Source organism: Adiantum capillus-veneris, chromosome 23 (assembly GCF_014529385.1).
Source record: "Adiantum capillus-veneris isolate H3 chromosome 23, ASM1452938v2, whole genome shotgun sequence".
NCBI lineage: Eukaryota > Viridiplantae > Streptophyta > Polypodiopsida > Polypodiales > Pteridaceae > Adiantum > Adiantum capillus-veneris.
The window spans coordinates 61,985,372-62,006,277 of NC_140953.1; the positions used below are offsets into that span (position 1 = coordinate 61,985,372).

The following is a 20,906-nucleotide window of genomic DNA, read 5'->3' on the forward strand; positions in this document are numbered from 1 at the left end:
AAGGTATGGAGGTCCAACTTCCCTTTGTATTTGGTGTCCTCGAGGAAGAGGATAAAGCGTGACAAAGGGGTGGATGTGACTGCAAATGCAAAGGCTGTGGAAGCATCCATGTCTAGCCTGAGGTGTAGATAGAGAGTGGAGGAGTTCAAGAGTTGCAAAAGTGAAAATAGTGAATGAGTTAGGTGGCCCCCCTTTTATAATGGACCTTTTTTTAAAGACATTTAAAAAAGACACTTTCATCAAAAAATGATTTCTCATCCCAATGCAAAAAATTATATTCAAAAGCATGATTTTCCAAAGCAAATCATGTTGATTACAGCAAGGATCAGTTTGAAAATTGCAAAAGTTACAAAGTTATAAGATCGATAGCATAGTTCCATCCATCCCCCAGTCCTCCTCGACCTTAAATTTGTCTTCCATTCTCTTCCCAATTTGTGGACATTCATTACAATAAGCATCCAATGATCAACAAACCATGATGTATTGAAAATGTGCTGGAAGGATTCTCACCTTGTGACCTTGTAAACGAAATTGTGCTTGTTGAAGGGCTTCAAAATCCATAATAACCAAATGTTCTCGAACATTATTGCAAGTCCAATGCTTGTTCACTTGGACTGCCTCCAAAGCATCGTTGGGCATCTTCACTGCAATGTCAAAACTTGCAATAGCGTCGTTTACACTCTGTAAGGGAGTCCACACTCCAAGCTTGCACATCCAACGATCATAGTGAAATCGTATGTACAAGGAGGTGAGGCTCGCATGAAAGCAAAGCCAAGCAAAGAAAACATCGCAGGGTGATGGGCCACCGGCAATAGAAGAGAGGGGAAAGGAGAGCAGCAGACCCCAACTGCAGTAACATGGCAGCCACAGGCATAAGCAAGAGGAGCACACGCAAGAAAGGGCGCACCGAAGATGAGCATACCAAACAGATTTGTCACATCTGTCCCTCACACATACAATCTCATTCTTGTAATGCCACTCCATCTATCAGTGGTGTTAGACATGGGTAAAGACATAGTGTTACAAATTACCAACACACCTGATGAGCTGGTGACATGACCACACCAAAACGAAAACCAACATGAAGGTGGCAGTGTTGTAAAATAGGTCAGTATAAGAGCCCAACACTACCACATTAATGAAGGCACTTTTAGTAGAATGATGAGTAATGCACCCACTGAGACAGGGTTTCCATGTCTACTGCTGAGATTTCTTATGTGAGGTTGACCTGTACAGGTATGTCAGTCGTTTACCCACAGGGGGCACGTTTTCTTGTTAACTTTCCCGCCGAAAAAGGGGGAGGGGAAGAGGGGGGAGACCTCCCTTAGGTTACAGATTTGCTCCTGATGCTCTCCACGAAGTATAAGCCTGTGATTTGTCCCTTCTTCTCACATGCTGTAAGAAAAAGAGCTCTTTCACACTAGTGCGAACATATTTGGTAAAGAGCCTTCTTCTGCCACGAGTCCAAGCATGCAACAGGGTGTCATTAAGTAGAATCAATCCTGTGTAGAGAAAAAGACCCAATCATATTGACATGTGAACATGCAAGTCTAACAGTTCAAATAAGACATCTCCTGTAGCCAAAGAGTACTTTTGAGCTCTCTTTATACTTTTGTGCCATATATACATTCCTAATCTGCTCTGATCTCCTCCCCGCCATTTCTTGTTATCTGCATTTTCAGTTTTCTTTGCTCCAGGTGCTTTTTGTCCAAGGCATTGCTAGTTCAGTTTAGTCTTGTGCAGGAATCTTCTCTTTCTAGATTGTGGTTGTGCAGCAATTCCACACCATAACATCATTGTAACAATGCGACCATGTCATCCAAGTTTGCTACATACCCTTCTCGCTTTAAGAGTTTTCTCAACCTTTCTTGCTTGAAACCTGTGCCATCTACCACTAGATGGGCTGTTTCGCTAACAAAGAATTCATGCACCTTGTCTTCAACTTCGATCCACGCTGTTGCCGGCTTCTTCCAAGCACATTCATGCTTTCTCATTTCTTGAATCTCTGCAAACTGATCCCACATTTGTAAGTTGGAATATATGTTGGACATGAGCATGTAACAAGCGCCATCACTTGGGTCCAGCTCTTTGATCTGATTAAAGCACTCACGCCCGACAACCGCATTATTATATTTCTTGCAAGCAGTCAGCAAAGACATCCATCCAGAAACATCCTTCCTGGCTGCAGGTATGGAATTGAGTACCTCGACAGCATCATACAACCTTCCAGATCGACTGAGAAGATCAACCAAGCAGAAGAGATGATCAGTAATGGGTGTGATCCCATACACATTCTTCATCGATTCAAAGTGCTGGTAGCCATCTTTCACAAAGCCACCATGACTGCATGCTGTGAGAATGGAAGTGAAAGTAGATGCTATCGGATGCAAACCCTCTGATAGCATACTTTTCAAACATTGCACGGCCATTTCATAATTACCACGATCTGCATAGCCGCCAATCAGCGCATTCCATGATACCGTGTTTCGACCTCGTAATCTGTTTAGGGCAACGCGCGCTTCATTAAAACTCCCACACTTTGCATACATGTCAACCACTGTGCTTCCTACAACCACATTTGAATCAAGCCCACCTCTGATGATGTGCTCATGCACCACTCTGCCCTTGCGCAAGGCTCCAATGCTGCCACAAGCTTTCAAAAGGAACAAGAAGCTAACTCTATCCAATTCAACACCTTCTTCCCGCATTTTATCAAAACAGTCCACAGCAGAGAACCCCCGACCATGCTCTGAAAAAGCAGCAATCATAGAAGCCCACGAAACCACATCCCGGCGAGGTAAATGCTCAAAAACTTTCTGAGCTTCCTCTAAACTTCCACACTTCACATACATGTCAATTAACGTGTTTCCAATAGTTATATCGGACTGAAGCCCATCCCTGATGACTTGGCTATGGAATGCTTTTCCAACGCCGACGGTACCAACACCACAGCATGCTTTTAAAATGGATAGATATGACACTCGGTCTGGGAGAATCCCATTTCCTCGCATAGTCTCAAAGAGTTCAAGAGCATAAGAAGCATGCCCAACTTGGGCATACCCTGCGATCATAGTGCTCCATGAAACCACATCAGGATCTGGCGATATACAGAACACCTTATATGCCTCATCTAAGCTCTTGCATTTAGCATACAGATCCACTAGTGAATTGAGAACAACTAACTCCTCATCAAAAGACTGGCGAACCAACATATCATGCAGAAGCATACCCTGTTTCAAAGCCCCGAGATTTGCACATGCTCTCAAAACACACGTGTACACATACTTGTCAGGATCAATATCATCCAACTGCATGTGTTGAAACAAAGCAACAGCCATGGCATGCTCTCCATGAAAAACATGTGCTGTAATGATGGCATGCCAGGTAAATACAGAGGGGTTTTCAGCTCTGCAAAAGAGTAAATCTGCTTCAAACAAGGTACCACACGTAGCAAACAGGCGGATGATTTGATCAGCTAATGCCGACACCGTGTCGAGTCCATTGCAAAGCATCTGGGTGAGAAGATTCCTGCCAGAAAGGAGATCTTTCTTGGTAGCGCAAGTCTGTACAAGGGAGTAGATAGTCTCCCTCAATGCACTCATGTTGGGCCTTCAAAGCCCCGTTTCTCGTGAACCAAAGCCAAAAACCATGGATAACCCTTGCAAACTGATGGAAGCAGAGAAGGTAAGTCAAGATGAGTTCGTTGTCTTCACAGCAGGCTTGAAGATGAGAATCCATTGCCACCAGTCTCTGCTCCCGAAGCAATTGAACTCGAAGGGCTTCGTTGAAAGATGCCTGTAGCAGAGAAGATAAATACATTAGCGATCGACCCTTGTTTCCGGCTCCCATACAAATGAGAACTATATTTCTTCGTTAGCTGCATTCATAGTGGAGAGTGTTGGCAAGGTTCATGATTATAATAACATGTAACAATGGAAGGGTTAAAATTGACTAGCTTCATATTTGTAGTAAAGATCACAAAAGAATCATTGTGTTATTCATTTGATTTACTTAGCATGCGAGCATATCCCAATTGAAGAGAAGCCATTCCCTCCCTATGCATTCACTAAAAATAGGTCTAGGTATACTCGACTATCAAAGGCAAACCTTTTTTCCATTTATGTGACAAGCATCAATGAATAGCAAACCAAATAGGAAGATGACCAAATGGTGGAACATCATCATCACTCTCACAGTTATGTCAAAAAGGCTTGCACGTCAAGACAGATCAACAATACAAGTAAAGCAGTCTTTGTGCATGTTCATCACGTTACCAAAATACATGTAGCCCTCATTCACTAGACTTATGCATCCTGTGCAACAGTATGCATCAAGACATGTCAAGACAAGGGTAGGACCAAGGAGGCAAGGCCAGCTAGGCATGTGGTTAAAGGGCTCCTAAAGATGAGCTAGATGGCATGTAAGAGGACGTGCTTGGGTGGAGAAGAGCATGCATGAGTCCCTTGCCCTTTTAGTGGTATCCGAGCAATTACAAGTCCTCAGGAGGAGGATCGTGGAGACTCCGTGGAGCACACTTTTTGCATGTGCATAGACTCTCTCTCTCTCTCTCTCTCTCTCTCTCTCTCTCTCTCTCTCTCTCTCTCTCTCTCTCTCTCTCTCTCTCTCTCTCTCTCTCTCTCTCTCTGTGTGTGTGTGTGTGTGTGTGTGTGTGTGTGTGTGTGTGTGTGTGTGTGTGTGTGTGTGTGTGTGTGTGCGTGCGTGCGCGCGTGCGTGTGCGTGTGCGTGTGCGTGTGTGCGCGCGCGTGTGTGTGTGTTCCAAAGCTTTCATGGCATGCTTGAGTGGGTTGTGAGCCACGCGGGAAAGGGGGCTTGCATGGGGGAAGGAGGGAGATGGGGTGCATGAAAACATGCACCAATGGATCTGAATAGGATCGCCCTAGTACTAATTCTTTTTTGTTGTTTGGATGAGCTCAACCAGGCAACACAAAGCACAATAGGAGCCCATCCTCGTCTCTTTGTGTTGCCACCGCCCTTCATGCCATAGCTTGGAAGCTCTTTTTTCATTGGGACTTCCATTTGGGATCGTTTAAGTGGCCTTTTCTAGCCACCCCCTCCAAGGGTCTACTCCCACAGACAACAAAGCTTCAACACCCCTCAAGACTCAAGTTTTGCATGCAAGCTCTATCGACAAAGCGCAGAATTAACCTCAAACAACTTTCGAAGCGTGGTAAGCATAATTTCAAAAAAAAATTGTTGATTTTGTCAAAAACATGCAGGAAGTGCCAACCAACGGGGTGTCTCACTGGGATTAAATACTTGGGAGGCTTTTCAAATCTTTGAATATGCCCACATCGATAGAGGAAGGTTGACCAAGGACTGCACCCTATTGATTTCTTGGATTTCTTTTACATACTATTTCTGAAGTTGTTTTGTGGAACACAAAGGCCACAAGTTTGGAAAGGCATGGCAAGCAAGAATTTTCCTAAGCTCTTTCTAAAGCACACATTGACAGTCTCGGCTTATATGATACTTCTCTCCCAAGTCCAGGGCCTTTTTGGCGCACAAATTTACAAGTAAGACTCGTTTCGATATCCTCTTATGAAGCTACACTTCACTAATTTTCTCCAAAAGCATAATTTCATACGACCTTTTCATCATGTCTTTGGAACACGGTATTCTATTAAGAGATAAAGAAGGAGTGTAGAAGGCGAGGACAGTCCCAGATAGGCGGGAACTGCTCCTTAGAAGGTTGACCAGTGGGAATTGCTACACCAGCAGTAATTACAGCAGTTATTGTAGTAACTCTGTAAGCCTATAAATAGGAGCCACTACACTGTAGTCGGGGTTCTTTTCGGCTTGTTTTTGGGCTTTTTAGACTTTTGGCTTACGGCTCTTGCTTCTAGACTCTTAGCTTCATAATCTTTTGGCTTTCAACTCTGTAATCACTCACTCCTGTAATCAATCCTCAGACTTCATCTGAGCTTAAGCCTGTTGTACAGTGTAATGATTATCTTTGTACTACTAATCTGAATCCATAATACCATTCCCTGTCTTCTAGTCTATGTCTTCCATTTCAGTACATTGTTCCATTCAGTTCTCTATTTCAGTCCAGTACTTAATTCCAGTCTTGGCTAACTAAACCGCCTAGATAATCAGTAGCTCTGAACTCTGACATTGGAATAGCTGTCTGAAGAGACCAGCTCCCATTCCATTTTGGCGATCACGGTGGTTAGAGCTGATTGCTCTTAGACCAGCAAGCTCTATCTCCCAGTTAGCATTCTCAGCTATAAACATGCCACCCAGAGTCAGTCATGGTCGAAAATCGTCAACTCGGTTGCGCACATGAGTCGACCCTATTCCATAAGTGTCAGAAAGAGAGTCTGATACTAAGAGGGTCCCCAAGAGTGAGACTGAGGCTCAGAAGGAGCAAAGTAATGTTGAAGAGGCCAGAGACTCTCAACATTCCAGTCACTCAACGAGGAGAAGGGCTGAGCGTGAGGAACGCAAAACCAGGACTAAAAGTTCTCGGCCCACACACAAGACGGCTGAGACCAAGGGTAGCAAAGGCAGTCGTCATAGTACAAGCAGGAAGGCCAAGGAAGAGACTGAGACTGAAACTGAAACGGAAGGTCACTGGATGCCGACAATGATCATTACAGAATTTCATCCAGATGCAGTCAGCAGGCTACCAAGAATAGAGGAACCAGAGATGATACAGACAGGCATGAGTACATTGCTTCGTTAAAGATCTCCTTTCCAATGTTCAAAGGTGGGGAAAACGATGATCTTGATGTCCACATTCAAGCCTTTGAGCAATATGTTGAATTAAAGCATATTGATGAAGATGACAGGGGAGAATATTTTCCTCAAACACTGAAGGATGCGGCAAGGAAATGGTATTACCACTATCTAGCTTGTCCTCTCAGGTCTTATTATGAACTGATCAAGGCTTTCGGACTTGAGTACTCAGACAACAGAGGCGATGAAGACATTCTCTGTGAGTTGGACAAGATCAGGCAAGGAGAATTGTCTATAAGAAGCTATGTGGAAAAGATCAAAGAGTTGACAAGGCAACTGCAAGAACCACCTTCAAAAAAAATACTGCGTGCATGGTCTCTGAATTGGTTTCACAGCAAGAAGCTGAGAGAGCAAGAGGTACCTGCACCTACGAAGAAGTTTAATGACTTGGTGTAGAGAGCTCTGAAGCTTGACCAGCAAGCCAAGAAGGAGCGAAGCCATAAAAAGTGGAGGTCTAGCAATAGTAGATCTTCTACGGAGAATTCTAACTCCAGTAAGACTTCCAACAGCTCTGATAGTAGTTCAAACGAAAAGAGCAAGGACAAGGCTAAGAAAGGGTCTTGGTCCCGAAAAATCGTCGAAATGGCCAGGCAGATTGCTAAAATTAGTCAGACCAAACAACCAGTCAAGAAGATGGAAACTTGGTGCTCCAAATGCAAACCCAGAGATCATGTTTCCAATGAATTCCCACAGTGCACGTGTTGCAAAGCATATGTCCATTTGTGGAATAATTGTGGCATCATTTCAAGAAAGGTAAGGATCTGTCTCTAATTGCATGTACAAATGCCGAATCAACTAAGGTAGAGACGACCAGTGGACCCAAAGAAGAAAATTCAGGTACCAGTGGGACGACCAGTACTGGGCGCGGTAGATACCAGGGGGTACTGGCCGAGGCCGAGGTCGCGGAAATTTCCAAAATCGCAGTCTTAATTGTTATAATTGTGGGAAATATGGGCACTTTACAGCTCAATGTCCAAAGGCACCCAGTACTGAGGCTACTGCGTCAAAAGCGTCGAAACCAGTTCCAGTTCGGGCAATCACTCGCAGTAAAGGGGTGATTATTGAAGAACTTCCATATGAGCCTATGAAACCAGTCAATGTTGAAACCAGGAAATGGACTTAGCAGAGAGAAATCTGGAAGGCTAAGGGCAAGGAGAAGGTAGTCAATGAATGGCAAGAGCAGCGAGAGTTGGCAGCTAGGATCACAGAGGATCTAGCTAAGAAGCTGCCAGAACAGTCGGAGAGTTCTGATGCTCATGTTATTCAAAAGATACCAGCCCAGTCTTCTGAGAAAAGTCAGCCAGATCTTGACTGATCTGGAATCTCTGAGACCATGCTTGTTGCAGTGCAAGGACCGATGGATGATCTAGGGCAGGTCAAATCAGATTTGACTGCAATAGAAAACACAAAAATTGAGGAAAGCACAGTGTCTTTCTCAGTGTCAATCAAGACTCAGCACAGACACCAGAATAGAGAATTGGCAATGTGAAGATAGTCCTGATTCCTTGAGTTTTGACAAATTCTAACCAGGAGAGAGAAGAGATCCATGTCAAAATTTGTGAACGAATCCAAAAATTAACGATCGAATTAGAGGATATCAAAAAGACTTTACCTGAAGTAGTAAAGTTTATCAAACAGCGGAGAAAATCTGAAGTGGATGCCAGAGCAGTTGATTTGTCGACTGTCAGAGATGATGAGGTGCCACTAATCCAGGTGGATTACAAGGTCAAGAAACAATGGGAGCCGCTATCCGGTGTTATACTGGATGGAGGGGCCGGTGTGAATATTCTGGGGGCACATCTTCAGCAACGGCTTGGTATCATTGATTTAAAGCCAGCACCCTTTAAGGTTAGAATGGTTGATCATAGGGTTGTTCAGGCAACTGGTATAATCGAGAATATGCAGATTAGAAGGGTAAAAGAGAAATTCAAAACCAGCTTTCTGGTACTGGATGTTCAAGGAGCATATGGTATGCTATTGGGACGTCCATGGATTCGGATGGCACAGGCTGTTCATGATTATGCAAATCATACCTTAACTATTCAGCGAACCAGTAGGAGAATCCAGCTCCAGACAAATAGCACCAGAAGCTGGAAGAAAGCACTTTGAACTGAGGAACTTTGCAAAAAATATGGGGTTAAGAAGTGCTTGTAGCCATGAACATTTTTTTGTTAGCTGAAATCGATTTGAATGCAGTATTATTCGACAAGGCTCAAGCTAAGAAACAGAGAAAGCAGTTTCCAGGTCAGTTCACTAAACTAAATCTTGGAGAGAGGCCAGTTCAGTTGATTAGACGGCCAGAGGAACCATCTGAGTCCAAAAAGGGATATTCAGATTCCAGTACACCAGTGCACACTGAAAAGGTTAGTGGAGTTCAGAATGAGAATTTAGAACTAACAGAACTTTCATGGGATTATGTTGCAGAGTCAACCAAAAGGAAGGGAGGTGGCCCGAATTGGCTGCTTCTAGATGATCAAGAGATTGAAGAGTGGAATTTGGGTTCTGACGAAAGTCCTCGATTAATCAAGGTGAATAAGCATCTGAACCCAGAAATGAAGGAAAAAGCCACACTTATGTTCTAGAAATACAAAGATGTCTTTGCATGGGAACATACTGATTTGAAAGGTGTGGATCCAGAGGTTTGCCAACGCAGAATACCTCTAAAGCCAGATGCCAGACCAGTACATCTACAAAGGTACAGAATGAATCTAAACTATGGTAAGAAGGTCAAAGAGGAAATTGACAACCTTCTGAAAGCCGGATTCATCACAGAAGTCGCCAGCAGTGATTGGCTATTCCCTATAATGGTCATACCGAAGAAGAATGGGAAACTCTCTGTGTGGACTGCCAAAACTTGAATGTTCAAACTATCAAAGATCCCTTTCCATTACCCTTTACGAATATGCTTTTTGATGAGATTGCACGCCATGATATGTATAATTTTATGGATGGCTACAATGGTTACAACCAGTTAAAGATTGCTCCGAAGATAGGAGAAAAACCATTTTTATTATTGTAATGGGGTGCATTCATGTATTTAGTCATGACATTTGTTCTTTGCAATGCTCTAGCAACATTTCAGCGTCTATTGTGGAGATATTCGGTGAATTCTTGCACAGATTTCTAGCTATATTCATGGATAACTTCATTGTATACTCAACCGAGGAGAAGCATCTACTATTTTTGGAAATGGTTTTTCAGCGATGTTAGGAGAAGAGGATCTGCTTGAATCCATTCAAGTCTATTTTTCTGGTCTGGAAGGGACAATTACTGGGGCACATAGTGCCAAAAATGGCATAGAGATGGCCAATGATAAAGTCCAGTGTGTCCAGCAGGCCAAGGCACCTCGCACAATGTCTGAATTGAGTTCATTCTTGGGGTATGTCAATTTTACAGAAGATTTGTTCACATGTTTGCTACAAAGGCATTACCTCTATATGAACTTACCAAGAAAACCACTAAGTTCATATGGACTTCTGAATGTGAATGAAAGCTTTCAATGTCTTAAAAATGCCATTATCAGTAAGCAAGTACTCTGACAGCCAGACTGGAATGTTATATTCCATGTGCATGTCGATGCTTCGGGGTTGGCAATGGGGGCAATACTAGCTCAACTAGATGGAAGGATGAATTATCCATTTTATTTTTCCAATCGAAGATTCAGTTTAGCTGAACAAGGATATACAACCACAGAGAGAGAAGCATTGGGTATGATTTTTAGTGCCACCAAGTTTCGGCATTACTTATACTGGGAAAATTATTTCATTTCTATGTGGATCATCAGGCACTACTATTTTTTATCAACAAAGTTATTATCCAAGGAAGATTAATCAGATGGATGATGTTCTTGATGGAGTTTGAGTTCCACATATTTCACAAGCCTGGTAAATCTCATTGTGGTGCTGATTTCCTCTCCAGAAGTACTTAAGGCTACTCCGAAGTATCCTTGAGGGATGAGCCAGTAGATGCAGAGCTGTTTCAGGTGACAGCTGAGAAAAAATTCAGATCTTAAATGGTAAGATGTATATCAGTTCCTTTCAAGAGGAGGATACCCAAACAACTGGAGTTAGAATCAGAAGAAGGCTCTGATCATTAAGAGTCTGTGGGGATTTTGGAGGACACTTCTCCACTGATATCACTTATAAGAAGATTCTACAAGCCGGATTATGGTGACAAACCCTAATAGAGCGGATGTGCAAAGTTTTTGCAAAACTTGTGACATATGTCAAAGAATGGGCAGACCAACAGCAACATCTGATATGACTCCACTCACTCCAGTACATCCACTGGGAGTATTAATTAATGGGGTCTGGACTTCATGGGACCATTCAAGAAGGTCACTCCAAGGAAGCACCGGTACATCTTGATAGCTACCTATTATGCCACTAAATGGGTAGAGAACAAGGCTCTTCCAGATAATAATGCCAAGTCCACTGTTGTTTTCTGTTTGAAAACATTATCTGCCGCTATGGATGCCCCATTGAAATTGTCTGATCAAGGAACACATTTCATTAATGACACAATGGAAATTCTGATGGAGATGCTCTCAGTTAAGCACGGGAAATTACCTCCATATTATCCCAGGTGCAATGGTCAAGCAGAGACTAGTAATAAAACCATCAAGAATATTTTGACCAAGATTGTTCAGAAGGAGGCACACCAGTGGGATATCAAGCTCCAGACTGCTCTATGGACCTACATAACATCTTATAAAGTAGCCACTGGAATGACACCTTTCAGAATGGTGTATGGTATTGAAGTTGTAGTGCCTATTTTCATAATAACTAATATCTAATCCTCCTAAATGATTTTCTCATGTTAAACTAATCATTTAATATGGGGAAGTACCATGGGAGAAAAGCTAAAATATTGGTTAAGCTGGCAGACCGGTCACAATAGGGATCCAAAGGAGGGAAAATGGGGATCCAAAGGGGGGGCCATCTGCAAAAGACCAATGTGCAACAATGGGCTTCAAGACCCTAAGGTTCAGACCATTAAGACTTCCAAAATGCTATAAGGTTCCAAAATTCAAAGGTTATGTTCAATGGTCAAACTCTAGGTAAATTGGATGCTTTTGGGAAGACTCAAAAGTCTTCCCACATCCCTATCTTGGAGGGGGCGAGCCCTTTTAGTAGGGGATGAGAGAGAAACACACACACACTCTAGCAAGATCCCTTTACACAAAGGGAATAGGGGACACACGTCAGCTCCCTAGCCCAATTGCCCCCAAGGTGCATTCAAATCCTATTCGATGACCATAGAGGTGGACCAATGAGAATTAGGCTAGAGTACATTTAGTTTACTTCATTAACCAAGAGCCAAGCTCCAATGCATGCTCATCTCCTCTACCATGCTAATTACTAAGCTATGCTAAGCTATCACGAGTGATTATGTGAGGAGACATACTTCTTTCTCTTAAGAATACTCCTTCTTCCTCTCGATCTACTCTCATACCCCACTAGCTCTCACCATCTTCAAAGGTGTGTGAGGTCTTGGGTCTGAGACCGTGAGCGAATTGATGTTGTGTTTTATAAGTTTGATCTTGGTGCTTGAAGCTTCCATCTTCATTGCACCAGCAAGTTATTGAAGGAACACAAAGTATTGTATGGTAAAATGTCTCCCTTGATGGGGGAACCTATAATACAAAGCCTTTTGGAGGGGGGATCGGCTCCATTAAATCCGGTCCTCAACTATTGTCAATAGATTAATTTCTCTCTCTTTTTGAAGTATTGTTCATGCCTATCTAACTAGGTGTTATGCTTTTGTTGCTCTCTTCATCCAAGCACTCTTGCTATGCTCATTAGGAATCTATTCGAATGAAATGCTCACTATGTCTATGTTATTTTCCGCTACACACAAGTTAATAGACCATTAAAAGTTACATTGGTATCAGAGCACAAGGTTTCTATTTTCTTGCTCAAGAGGAGAGGTCCTTAAGCTAACTATAAATGGTTGGTATTATTAATTGCAATCGAGTAAGTAGAATAGAGATTTTTCAGCCTTGCAGTGCACCTGCTTCGTGCAGATAATGGGGCATCACCGTCGAGAGCTATGGTCTTAATAGTGGAGTCCTATTGGGCTTGCCTACGGCTTAACCACTATTGAGCTACTAGAAGCTTGACAAGAGCCGGTACTGTTTTGGTGTTGAGAGACTCTCTCTTCTATTCCTTGCAATTAATGATATTCGAGCCATGGTTACAAGAGCTTGAGTGCTTTTCTAAAGGGGTTAAGAGGAGTAGCAACTAGGGCTTGAAGTGCCAAAGTACACCTAAAAAACATTTTACACCTAAAATTTGTTAGAATGGCTGACATTAGTAAAGAGAGTGAAATTAATGTTGATAGCTTTGATTTTGCTAATGAACATGCTACTAATGATGCCCCTATGCTTGTTAACTACCTTGTTTATAGGCTTCAACAAGCCATGGACAATCCATCCCTCCAAAGTGAAGTGCAACAGCGGCTACATGCTCATGCGGTTCTCCAAACTCCCCACCAAGAAGAGAGAGTACCTAGGAAGCCTCCTTGTGAGACTTCCTAAAGAGGCCTCTCTTTGATAAGGGAAGAAGAAGAGGATCCGTACGAAGGGCTCAAAAATCTACTACTTGACGACGCATTTCCTTCCCAAAGGAGAACTCAAATTCCAATGGTAGAGACCCCATCAAAAGAACGAGAAAGAAGTGAGTCTCCTGCTACCTCTACGGAGATGGCTCCACGAAGACGGTGGGAAAAACGCTCCCCATTACCCCCTAAACGGAGAAGACCATTGCACACTTCTCCACACCATAATTCAAAGAGGGACGAGAGAAAACAAGAGAAGAAAAAGGTGAGAAAGAGGGCACCCTCTTCTCCATCTTCTTTATCCTCTTCCTCTTATAAAGAAAGTGATGGTGCAGACAAGGAGGAACAAGGGAAGAAAAAGGCGAGAAATAGGTCACCCTCTTCTCCATCCTCCTCAAATTCTTCAGCCTCTGAAGAAAGTGATGGTGCAACTTTCAAACCACCAAAAAGGAGAGGCCATAGGAAATCCTATGCCGCATGGAAGAGGTCATCCAAGCTCAAAAAGTTCAAAGAGGGAGTAAAGAACATCTCTTTCCTTACCTACGATGGCACTTTTGGTGCTACGGACAAAGTCTTGGCCTTCATTCAACAATTCGATGCGGCATTTGGATATGAGGGCTTCACGGAATCCTCTAAGCTATGCCATGTAGCTATGTATTTTCAAAAGTTTGCTAGGCAATGGTGGTCTAGTCTACGGGCAAACGGTGAAGCTCCACAAACATGGAAAGCTTTAAGAGCTTTCATCATGAAGCAGTTTTTGGCTACCGATGCCAAAGACAAAGTACTCATCGAATGGCGAAGCTTGAAGCTCTCTCCCTACGAATCTATTCACAAATATGTAGAGAAGTTTTGGGACTTACATCTCAAAGCCACTGTCTTCAAAAAGATGGATTTTGGAGAGCAAATACAACAATTTTGTGCGGGTCTAACTGAAGATATGGCAGAGTATGTTAGCTCCCAAAGGCCACGCACCATATCTGCGGTCATACACCATACCATGGTGGCTTCGTGAATCAATTTCCAACAAGGGGCTAAGAGAAATCTTAAGCCCACGAAGAACAAGGACCGTAATAATGAGCCTAAGGGGAAGGACATAGTCCAAAAGTCTCCTAAAGGCAATGCCAACAACAACAAAGCTAAGGAAAAAGGAGTTTATAAAGGCAAAAATAAACTCTTTCCTGAAGAGCTTGAGCATTATCGTAAAGATAACCGCTACTTCAAGTGTGGGGAGCAAGGGCATGCCTATCGTGCTTGTCCCCACAAGAATACACAAAATGAGCCTCCTAGAGCTACCTTGGTCGAAATCCAAGAAGAGGATGCTCACCACAAAGGATCTCCTCTATGCCATGCTTGGGGAAAGGTAAGAGAACATGATGCTTTTATTCTCTTTGACCCTGGTTCTACTCTCAATTTCATATCCACAGAGTTGGCCACCAAGGTAGGCATCCAAGCCTATGAGATGGGAGATGTCCTACCCGTTGATGGTGCTTTCAAGGGGCAAGAAGCTTCCGTCACTTTCTTAATTGGGAAATTGAGGCTCCATGTCCAAATCTATGTGCACAAGGAGGACTTCTTTATCTCTCCTCTCAAGCACGAGGATGTAATCCTAGGGGCACCATGGTTTGATCGCATGGATGCCAATGTTAGATTCCCTGAAAGGAAAATCTACTTTACGTTCAGGGAAAAAGATATGTACATAGATGCTAAAGAGTTGGTTAACACCATACCCATTGTACATACGCAAGCTTTCAATAAGACAATAAAGAGCTCTATTTCTGTGTACATGATTTTTGTTAAAGATTCTCAAAATGAACCTAATGCTTTAGCAAAATAAAATAGAAACAATCACAAGGAATTAGAGTTATCCAATTTTCTCAAGGGATTTCAAGATGTTTTTATTGACAACATCCCTTGTGAACCACCTCCTAAATGAGGCAATGATGACCATGCAATTGAACTTCTTCCAGGAAGTTCACTACCTAATAAACCTCCTTATAGAGTTTCTCAAGCTCAACAAGAGGAGATTATGTGGTAAGTGCATGAGCTAGTTGAGAAGGGCATGGTTAGGCCTAGCTCATCTCCATTTTGTTCACCCGTGTTATTAGTGCAAAATAAAGACGGTACATATCGTATGTGTGTCAACTATAGAGCACTAAATAGGATCACTATCAAGAATAGGTTTCCCGTTTTACGGGTAGAAGACCTATTTGATAAGCTGCAAGGGTTGACCTACTTCAGTAGGATTGACCTAAAAAGTGGCTACCATCAAATAAGAATAGTTGATCAAGACATTGTAAAGACGGCATTTCCCACTATGTTTGGTCTTTACAAATACATTGTCATGCCTTTTAGCTTGACCAATGCACCAGCCACCTTCAACCGCTTGATGGAGAAGCTATTCATGCCTCACCAAACCTTTACTGGAGCGTTCTTTGATGATATAATCATCTACTCAGACGAACACAAGCAACACCTCCAGGTAATATTTCAAGTCTTACAAGAGAATAAACTCTATATTAATCGAAAGAAAAGTGAGTTTTTCTTACAAGAGATTTTGTATTTAGGTCACATTATCTCTCGAGATGGCATCCAAATGGATCCATCAAAGCTAGAGGTAATAAAAGGATGGCCTAATCCAAGGAATCTACATGAACTAAGAAGCTTTATAGGTATGTGTGCATACTATAGACGCTTCATAGAAAATTTCTCACAAATCGCGAGACCATTACATGACCTAACAAAGAAAAAAGTTAGGTATACATGGTCTGCCAAGGAGAACAATGCTTTCAAAAAGCTTAAAGAAAAGCTTATCTCTCAACCTGTGCTTACACTGTCGGATCTCTCAAAGCCATTTGAGGTCCAATGTGACGCTTGTGGTGATTGCCTTGGAGCTGTTTTTCTCCAAGAAGGGCATGCCATAGCCTATGAAAGTCGAAGGCTCGACCCTGTTGAGCAAGCTCTAGGCATATATGAAAAGGAACTCCTCGCAGTTCTACAGGCCTTAGACTCGTGGAAGCACTATTTATTGGGGACTCCTATCATTCTGCGGATGAATCACCAAAGCCTTAAGTACTTCATGACGCAGACCAAGCTCTCCGAAAAACAAATGAGGTGGGTAAATTTCCTTTGGCAATTTCATTTTCATATTTCTCACATTGCTGGCAAGCATAATCAAGTAGCCGATGCACTCTCAAGATGGCCAAGAGTGAATGCGGTTTCCATAGCAATTCACAATGATCTATCTTCTATGATAGATGAGTACGCTATCGATCCCAATTTTAGAGATGTGATTTTAGCCCTTGCACTACAGAAGAAAGAGGAACCATTTACTTTACAAGATGGTTATCTTCTCTATGTCAATAGACTATGCATTACTAACTCACTACGTGAGAAAGTAATGTATGAATCTCATGATCCTCCTTATGCGGGGCATAAAGGAATTCAAGCTACCCTAAAAGGGATTGAAACATATTTCTATTGGCCTACCATGAAAGTAAACATACAAGAGTATGTTTCTAAATGTGTGGTATGCCAAAAGACGAAGTTTGATAGAGGGAAGCAACCTAGATTGCTTCAACCTTTGCCAATCCCTAATTCACCATGGGAGAGCATATCCATGGATTTTATCTTTGGATTTCCTAAGTCTATCCATGGGAATACGAGAATATGGAAAATAGTAGCTAGGTTCAGCAAACAAGCTCATTTTATACCTGTCAAAAAGACTATCAAAGACCATCAAATGGCAACCCTCTTCATATCACAAATCTTCAAGTACCATGGGTTGCCAATGTCCATAGTGTCAGATAGAGATCCTAGAATGACCATTACTTTTTGGAAGGGTCTCTTTGAGAATTTAGGGACAAGGCTAAACTTCTCTTCGGCCTATCACCCACAAACGGATGGCCAAAGTGAAATAGCTAACCTAACAATCCTTGGTCTACTAAAATCCTACGTAACGGAAGTAGATCAAAGGTCCCAATGGGAGAAGTACTTACCCTTAGTGGAGTATGCCTACAATAATACTGTACATACCTCCACGGGAAAAGCACCTTTTGAGGTAATTGAGGGAAGATCCAAAAGTCCTATGCTACTTAAGGTACACGGGGAGATCTTTGTTGCAGATGAGTATAGCCGAGACCTACAAGAATCTTTCCAAAAGATTAAGGATGCTATCTCTATCTCACAACAAAGGCAAAAGGCTGCTATTGATAAGCACAGAAGAGCCCAAGCCTTTAAATAAAATGATTGGGTCTTGCTTAAATTTCCCAAGGCTTGATTAAGGCACACGACGGGCAAGAATCCTACGGGACACCAAAAGTACTATGCTAAGTTAGCAAAAAGATACTATGGTCCCTTCCAGATTCTTAGACCAATCAATGAGATGGCCTATCAACTCAAGTTGCCCAGTCATTGGCTCAACATGTGAGCCTACTAAAGCCTTACAAAGGAGAGCCACCTCAAGAACCAACTATTGAAGACCCATCGGAGATTGAGGACCAAGAAAAGGTGCTGCAGCCCGAGTCCATTCTTCGACATGAAGACAAGGTATTGAGAGGCGGTAAGATTATCAACAATATCTTATTAAGTTTAAGAACTAGGCTTTTGAAGATGCTAGATGGATGCAAGGCATACAATTAAAGGATAACCTAAACCTTGTCAATGCTTACAATGCTTCCCTAAAGTAAGCAAATGTAAAAATGTTTAAAATGAACAAAGTTTTTGTCTTATAAGACTCTCTTTTCTTTATTATGCACAAATGTTAAGAAGTATGCATACTTAGAATCAAGTTTGCGGAGTCGACGTCTTCCAAACACCAAGTAGAGCTTGTCACTCTACTTTGGAAGATTGATATTACTAATGTGCAGACATGCTTGTGGCAACTTAGGCTCTTAAGCACCAAATGGATTAGTCATCCATTCTAGAACGGTGTCGTAGGGTAAGATAGGGATCCTCTACCCACTAGAAAAAGGACTAATGAATAGGCTTTATCTTCTCTACCCCATAGTCGAGGACGACTATGATTTCAAGAGAGAGGTAATGTCATAATAACTAATATTAATCCACCTAAATGATTTACTCATGTTAAATTGATCATTTCGGGAAGTACCAGGGGAGAAAAAGCTAGAATATTGGTTAAGCTGGCAAATCGATCACAGTAGGGATCCAAAGGGGGGGCCATCTGCAAAAGAGAAATTTGCAACAATGGGCCTCAAAGACCCTAAGGTTCAGCCCATTAAGACTTCCAAAATGCTAAGGTTCCAAAATTCAAAGGTTATGTTCAATGGTCAAACTCTAGGTAAATTGGATGCTTGTGGGAAGACTCAAAAGTCTTCCCACATCCGTATCTTGGAGGGGGCGAGCCCTTTTAGTAGGGGATGAGGAGAAACACACACACACTCTAGCAAGCTCCCTTTACACAAAGGAAATAGGGGACACATGTCAGCTCCCTAGCCGAGTTGCCCCCAAGGTGCATTCAAATCCTATTGGATGGCCATAGAGGTGGACCAATGAGAATTAGGCTAGAGTACATTTAGTTTACTTCATTTAAAAACAGTTGATAAAAGAACCAATAGAAATTAAGCTCTCTAGAATTTATTGGACAGTCTTCCAAGGGGTCCAATGAGCATTCAGCAGCGCAATGGCTTGCCTGATTCCTATTGGCCAAAAGACGAAGGGGTCCAATGAGAGTTTAATGTCATTAATTAAATACCTAAAGCTCTCACAAAAGGGGAAAGGGAGACACATGTCACAAGGCTATCACTTATGCTTCTTAATTATCATTGGCTAAACTTTGCAGGGTCCAATGGGATGCCAGCATGAGTAAAAAGCAAGAGGGGTCGACCAAGAGAGAGGGGGGGCTGATTTTGTCAAGGCATTATCACACACACACTCACACAATCTCATGTGTGGAGTAAAGAAGACTATCTCCTTCTCAAGCTTTAATGGAAAGCTCATCATTTACTCCAAGCTTGTGAGAAGGGAGGCCTACACCAACAACTCTTGGCTTTGTGATGCAAATCCAACCAAGAGCCAAGCTCCAATGCATGCTCATCTCCTCTAGCATGCTAATTACTAAGCTATGCTGAGCTATTATGAGTGATTATGTGAGGAGCCATACTTCTTTCGCGTAAGAATACTCCTTCTTCCTCTTGATCTACTCTCATACCCTGCTAGCTCTCACCATCTTCAAAGGTGTGTGAGGTCTTGGTTCTGAGACCATGAGGGAATTGATGTTGTGTTTTATAAGTGTGAGCTTGGTGCTGGAAGCTTCCATCTTCATTGCACCAGCAAGTTATTGAAGGAACACAAAGTATTGTACTGTAAAATGTCTCCCTTGATGGGGGGAAACCTATAATACAAAGCCTTTTGGAGGGGGAACTTGCTCCATGTAAATCCGGTCCTCATCATCTATTGTCAATAGCTTAATTTCTCTCTCTTTTTGAAGTATTGTTCATGCCTATCTAACTAGGTGTTATGCTTTTGTTGCTCTCTCCATCCAAGCACTCTTCCTATGCTCATTAGGAATCTATTCTAATGAAATGCTCACTATGTCTATGTTATTTTCCTCTATACACAAGTTACTAGACCATTAAAAGTTACACCTATTTGAATTTGTACTTCCTAGTCTCAGAATGGCAGTTGAATATGGATTAGATTTTAATCATAATCTCAAACAAAGACTGGAGGAATTATTGCAGCTGGATGAGTTACGACAAAGAGCCATGCTAGAACAGGAGATTGTTCAGCAACACAGAAAGCAATGGCATGATAGGAGGATAAAGGTTAGAGAGTTTCAGAAGGGTGACTTTGTTTTGCTATATCAGTCCAAACTGGGCCCTAAGAATATGAATTTGAAGATAGCTTGGGTTGGTCTGTTTGAAGTTGATTACATATTTTTCAAATGGCATAGTGAGGCTGAAAGATTTATCTAGATTACTACTACCAGGTGTTTATAATGGGGCTAAGATCAAGTTATATTATTCTAATGACAAAGAGACTTCTAGAGGTGATGATATTGGTATGCTAGGTGTACTGATGACCAAGGATTGTCAGATTTGACTGTTCTGAATCTTTTCCATGTCAACCCAGTATCAGAACCAATAATGTCTCAGTATAACAAACCACTGCCAGTAACAGAACGAGTGGAGTTTCAGAATAAGTACCAGTTTCTATGGGTAAAATGGCCAACTGGAATAAATATGGTCATCATTAAGGCAATTATTGAACAGCATGGCGAATGCATGTGTGCCACGTTGCCACCGATGCACATTACTCTAGGAATGGTAAGTAGTGGAGCTTTTATGACGAGTACACATATAATAGTGAGGCGTGTGGGCACTCTTCCTCACAAGTCTCTTGCGCGACGACTACATGTCGCCATCGCCAAGCTCTGAGGACTCTTCGCTCCAACCTGAAACCTCTTCGTCGACAGCTTCTACGGGTCCCTATCCGATACTACTTGATACACCTCGTTGTGGGTTAACATACACAAGTAAGTCTTCTTCCTCTACAGATTCGTAGTCATTGCAGAGTATGGGTCCCAAGAAAGTGTCAGAGAAGATGCACGATACAATGGGTGAGACTGCAGC

At 42.3% G+C, this 20,906-nt stretch overlaps 1 protein-coding gene across 1 annotated transcript; it reads right to left on the reverse strand.

The window, feature by feature from the left end:
- Window positions 1-250: 250 nt before the first annotated feature.
- Window positions 251-3,863, reverse strand: LOC147427866 (pentatricopeptide repeat-containing protein At4g13650-like). The gene has a single exon (XM_086497087.1). The coding sequence runs from the start codon at window positions 3,600-3,602 to the stop codon at window positions 1,794-1,796; it is 1,809 nt and encodes a 602-aa protein (XP_086353213.1). The 5' UTR covers window positions 3,603-3,863; the 3' UTR covers window positions 251-1,793.
- Between the last annotated feature and the right edge of the window lie 17,043 nt (window positions 3,864-20,906).

Coding starts and splice junctions, on each gene's coding strand:
- LOC147427866 (XM_086497087.1), bottom strand. CDS start 3,602: ATGAGTGCATTGAGGGAGACTATCTACTCCCTTGTACAGACTTGCGCT.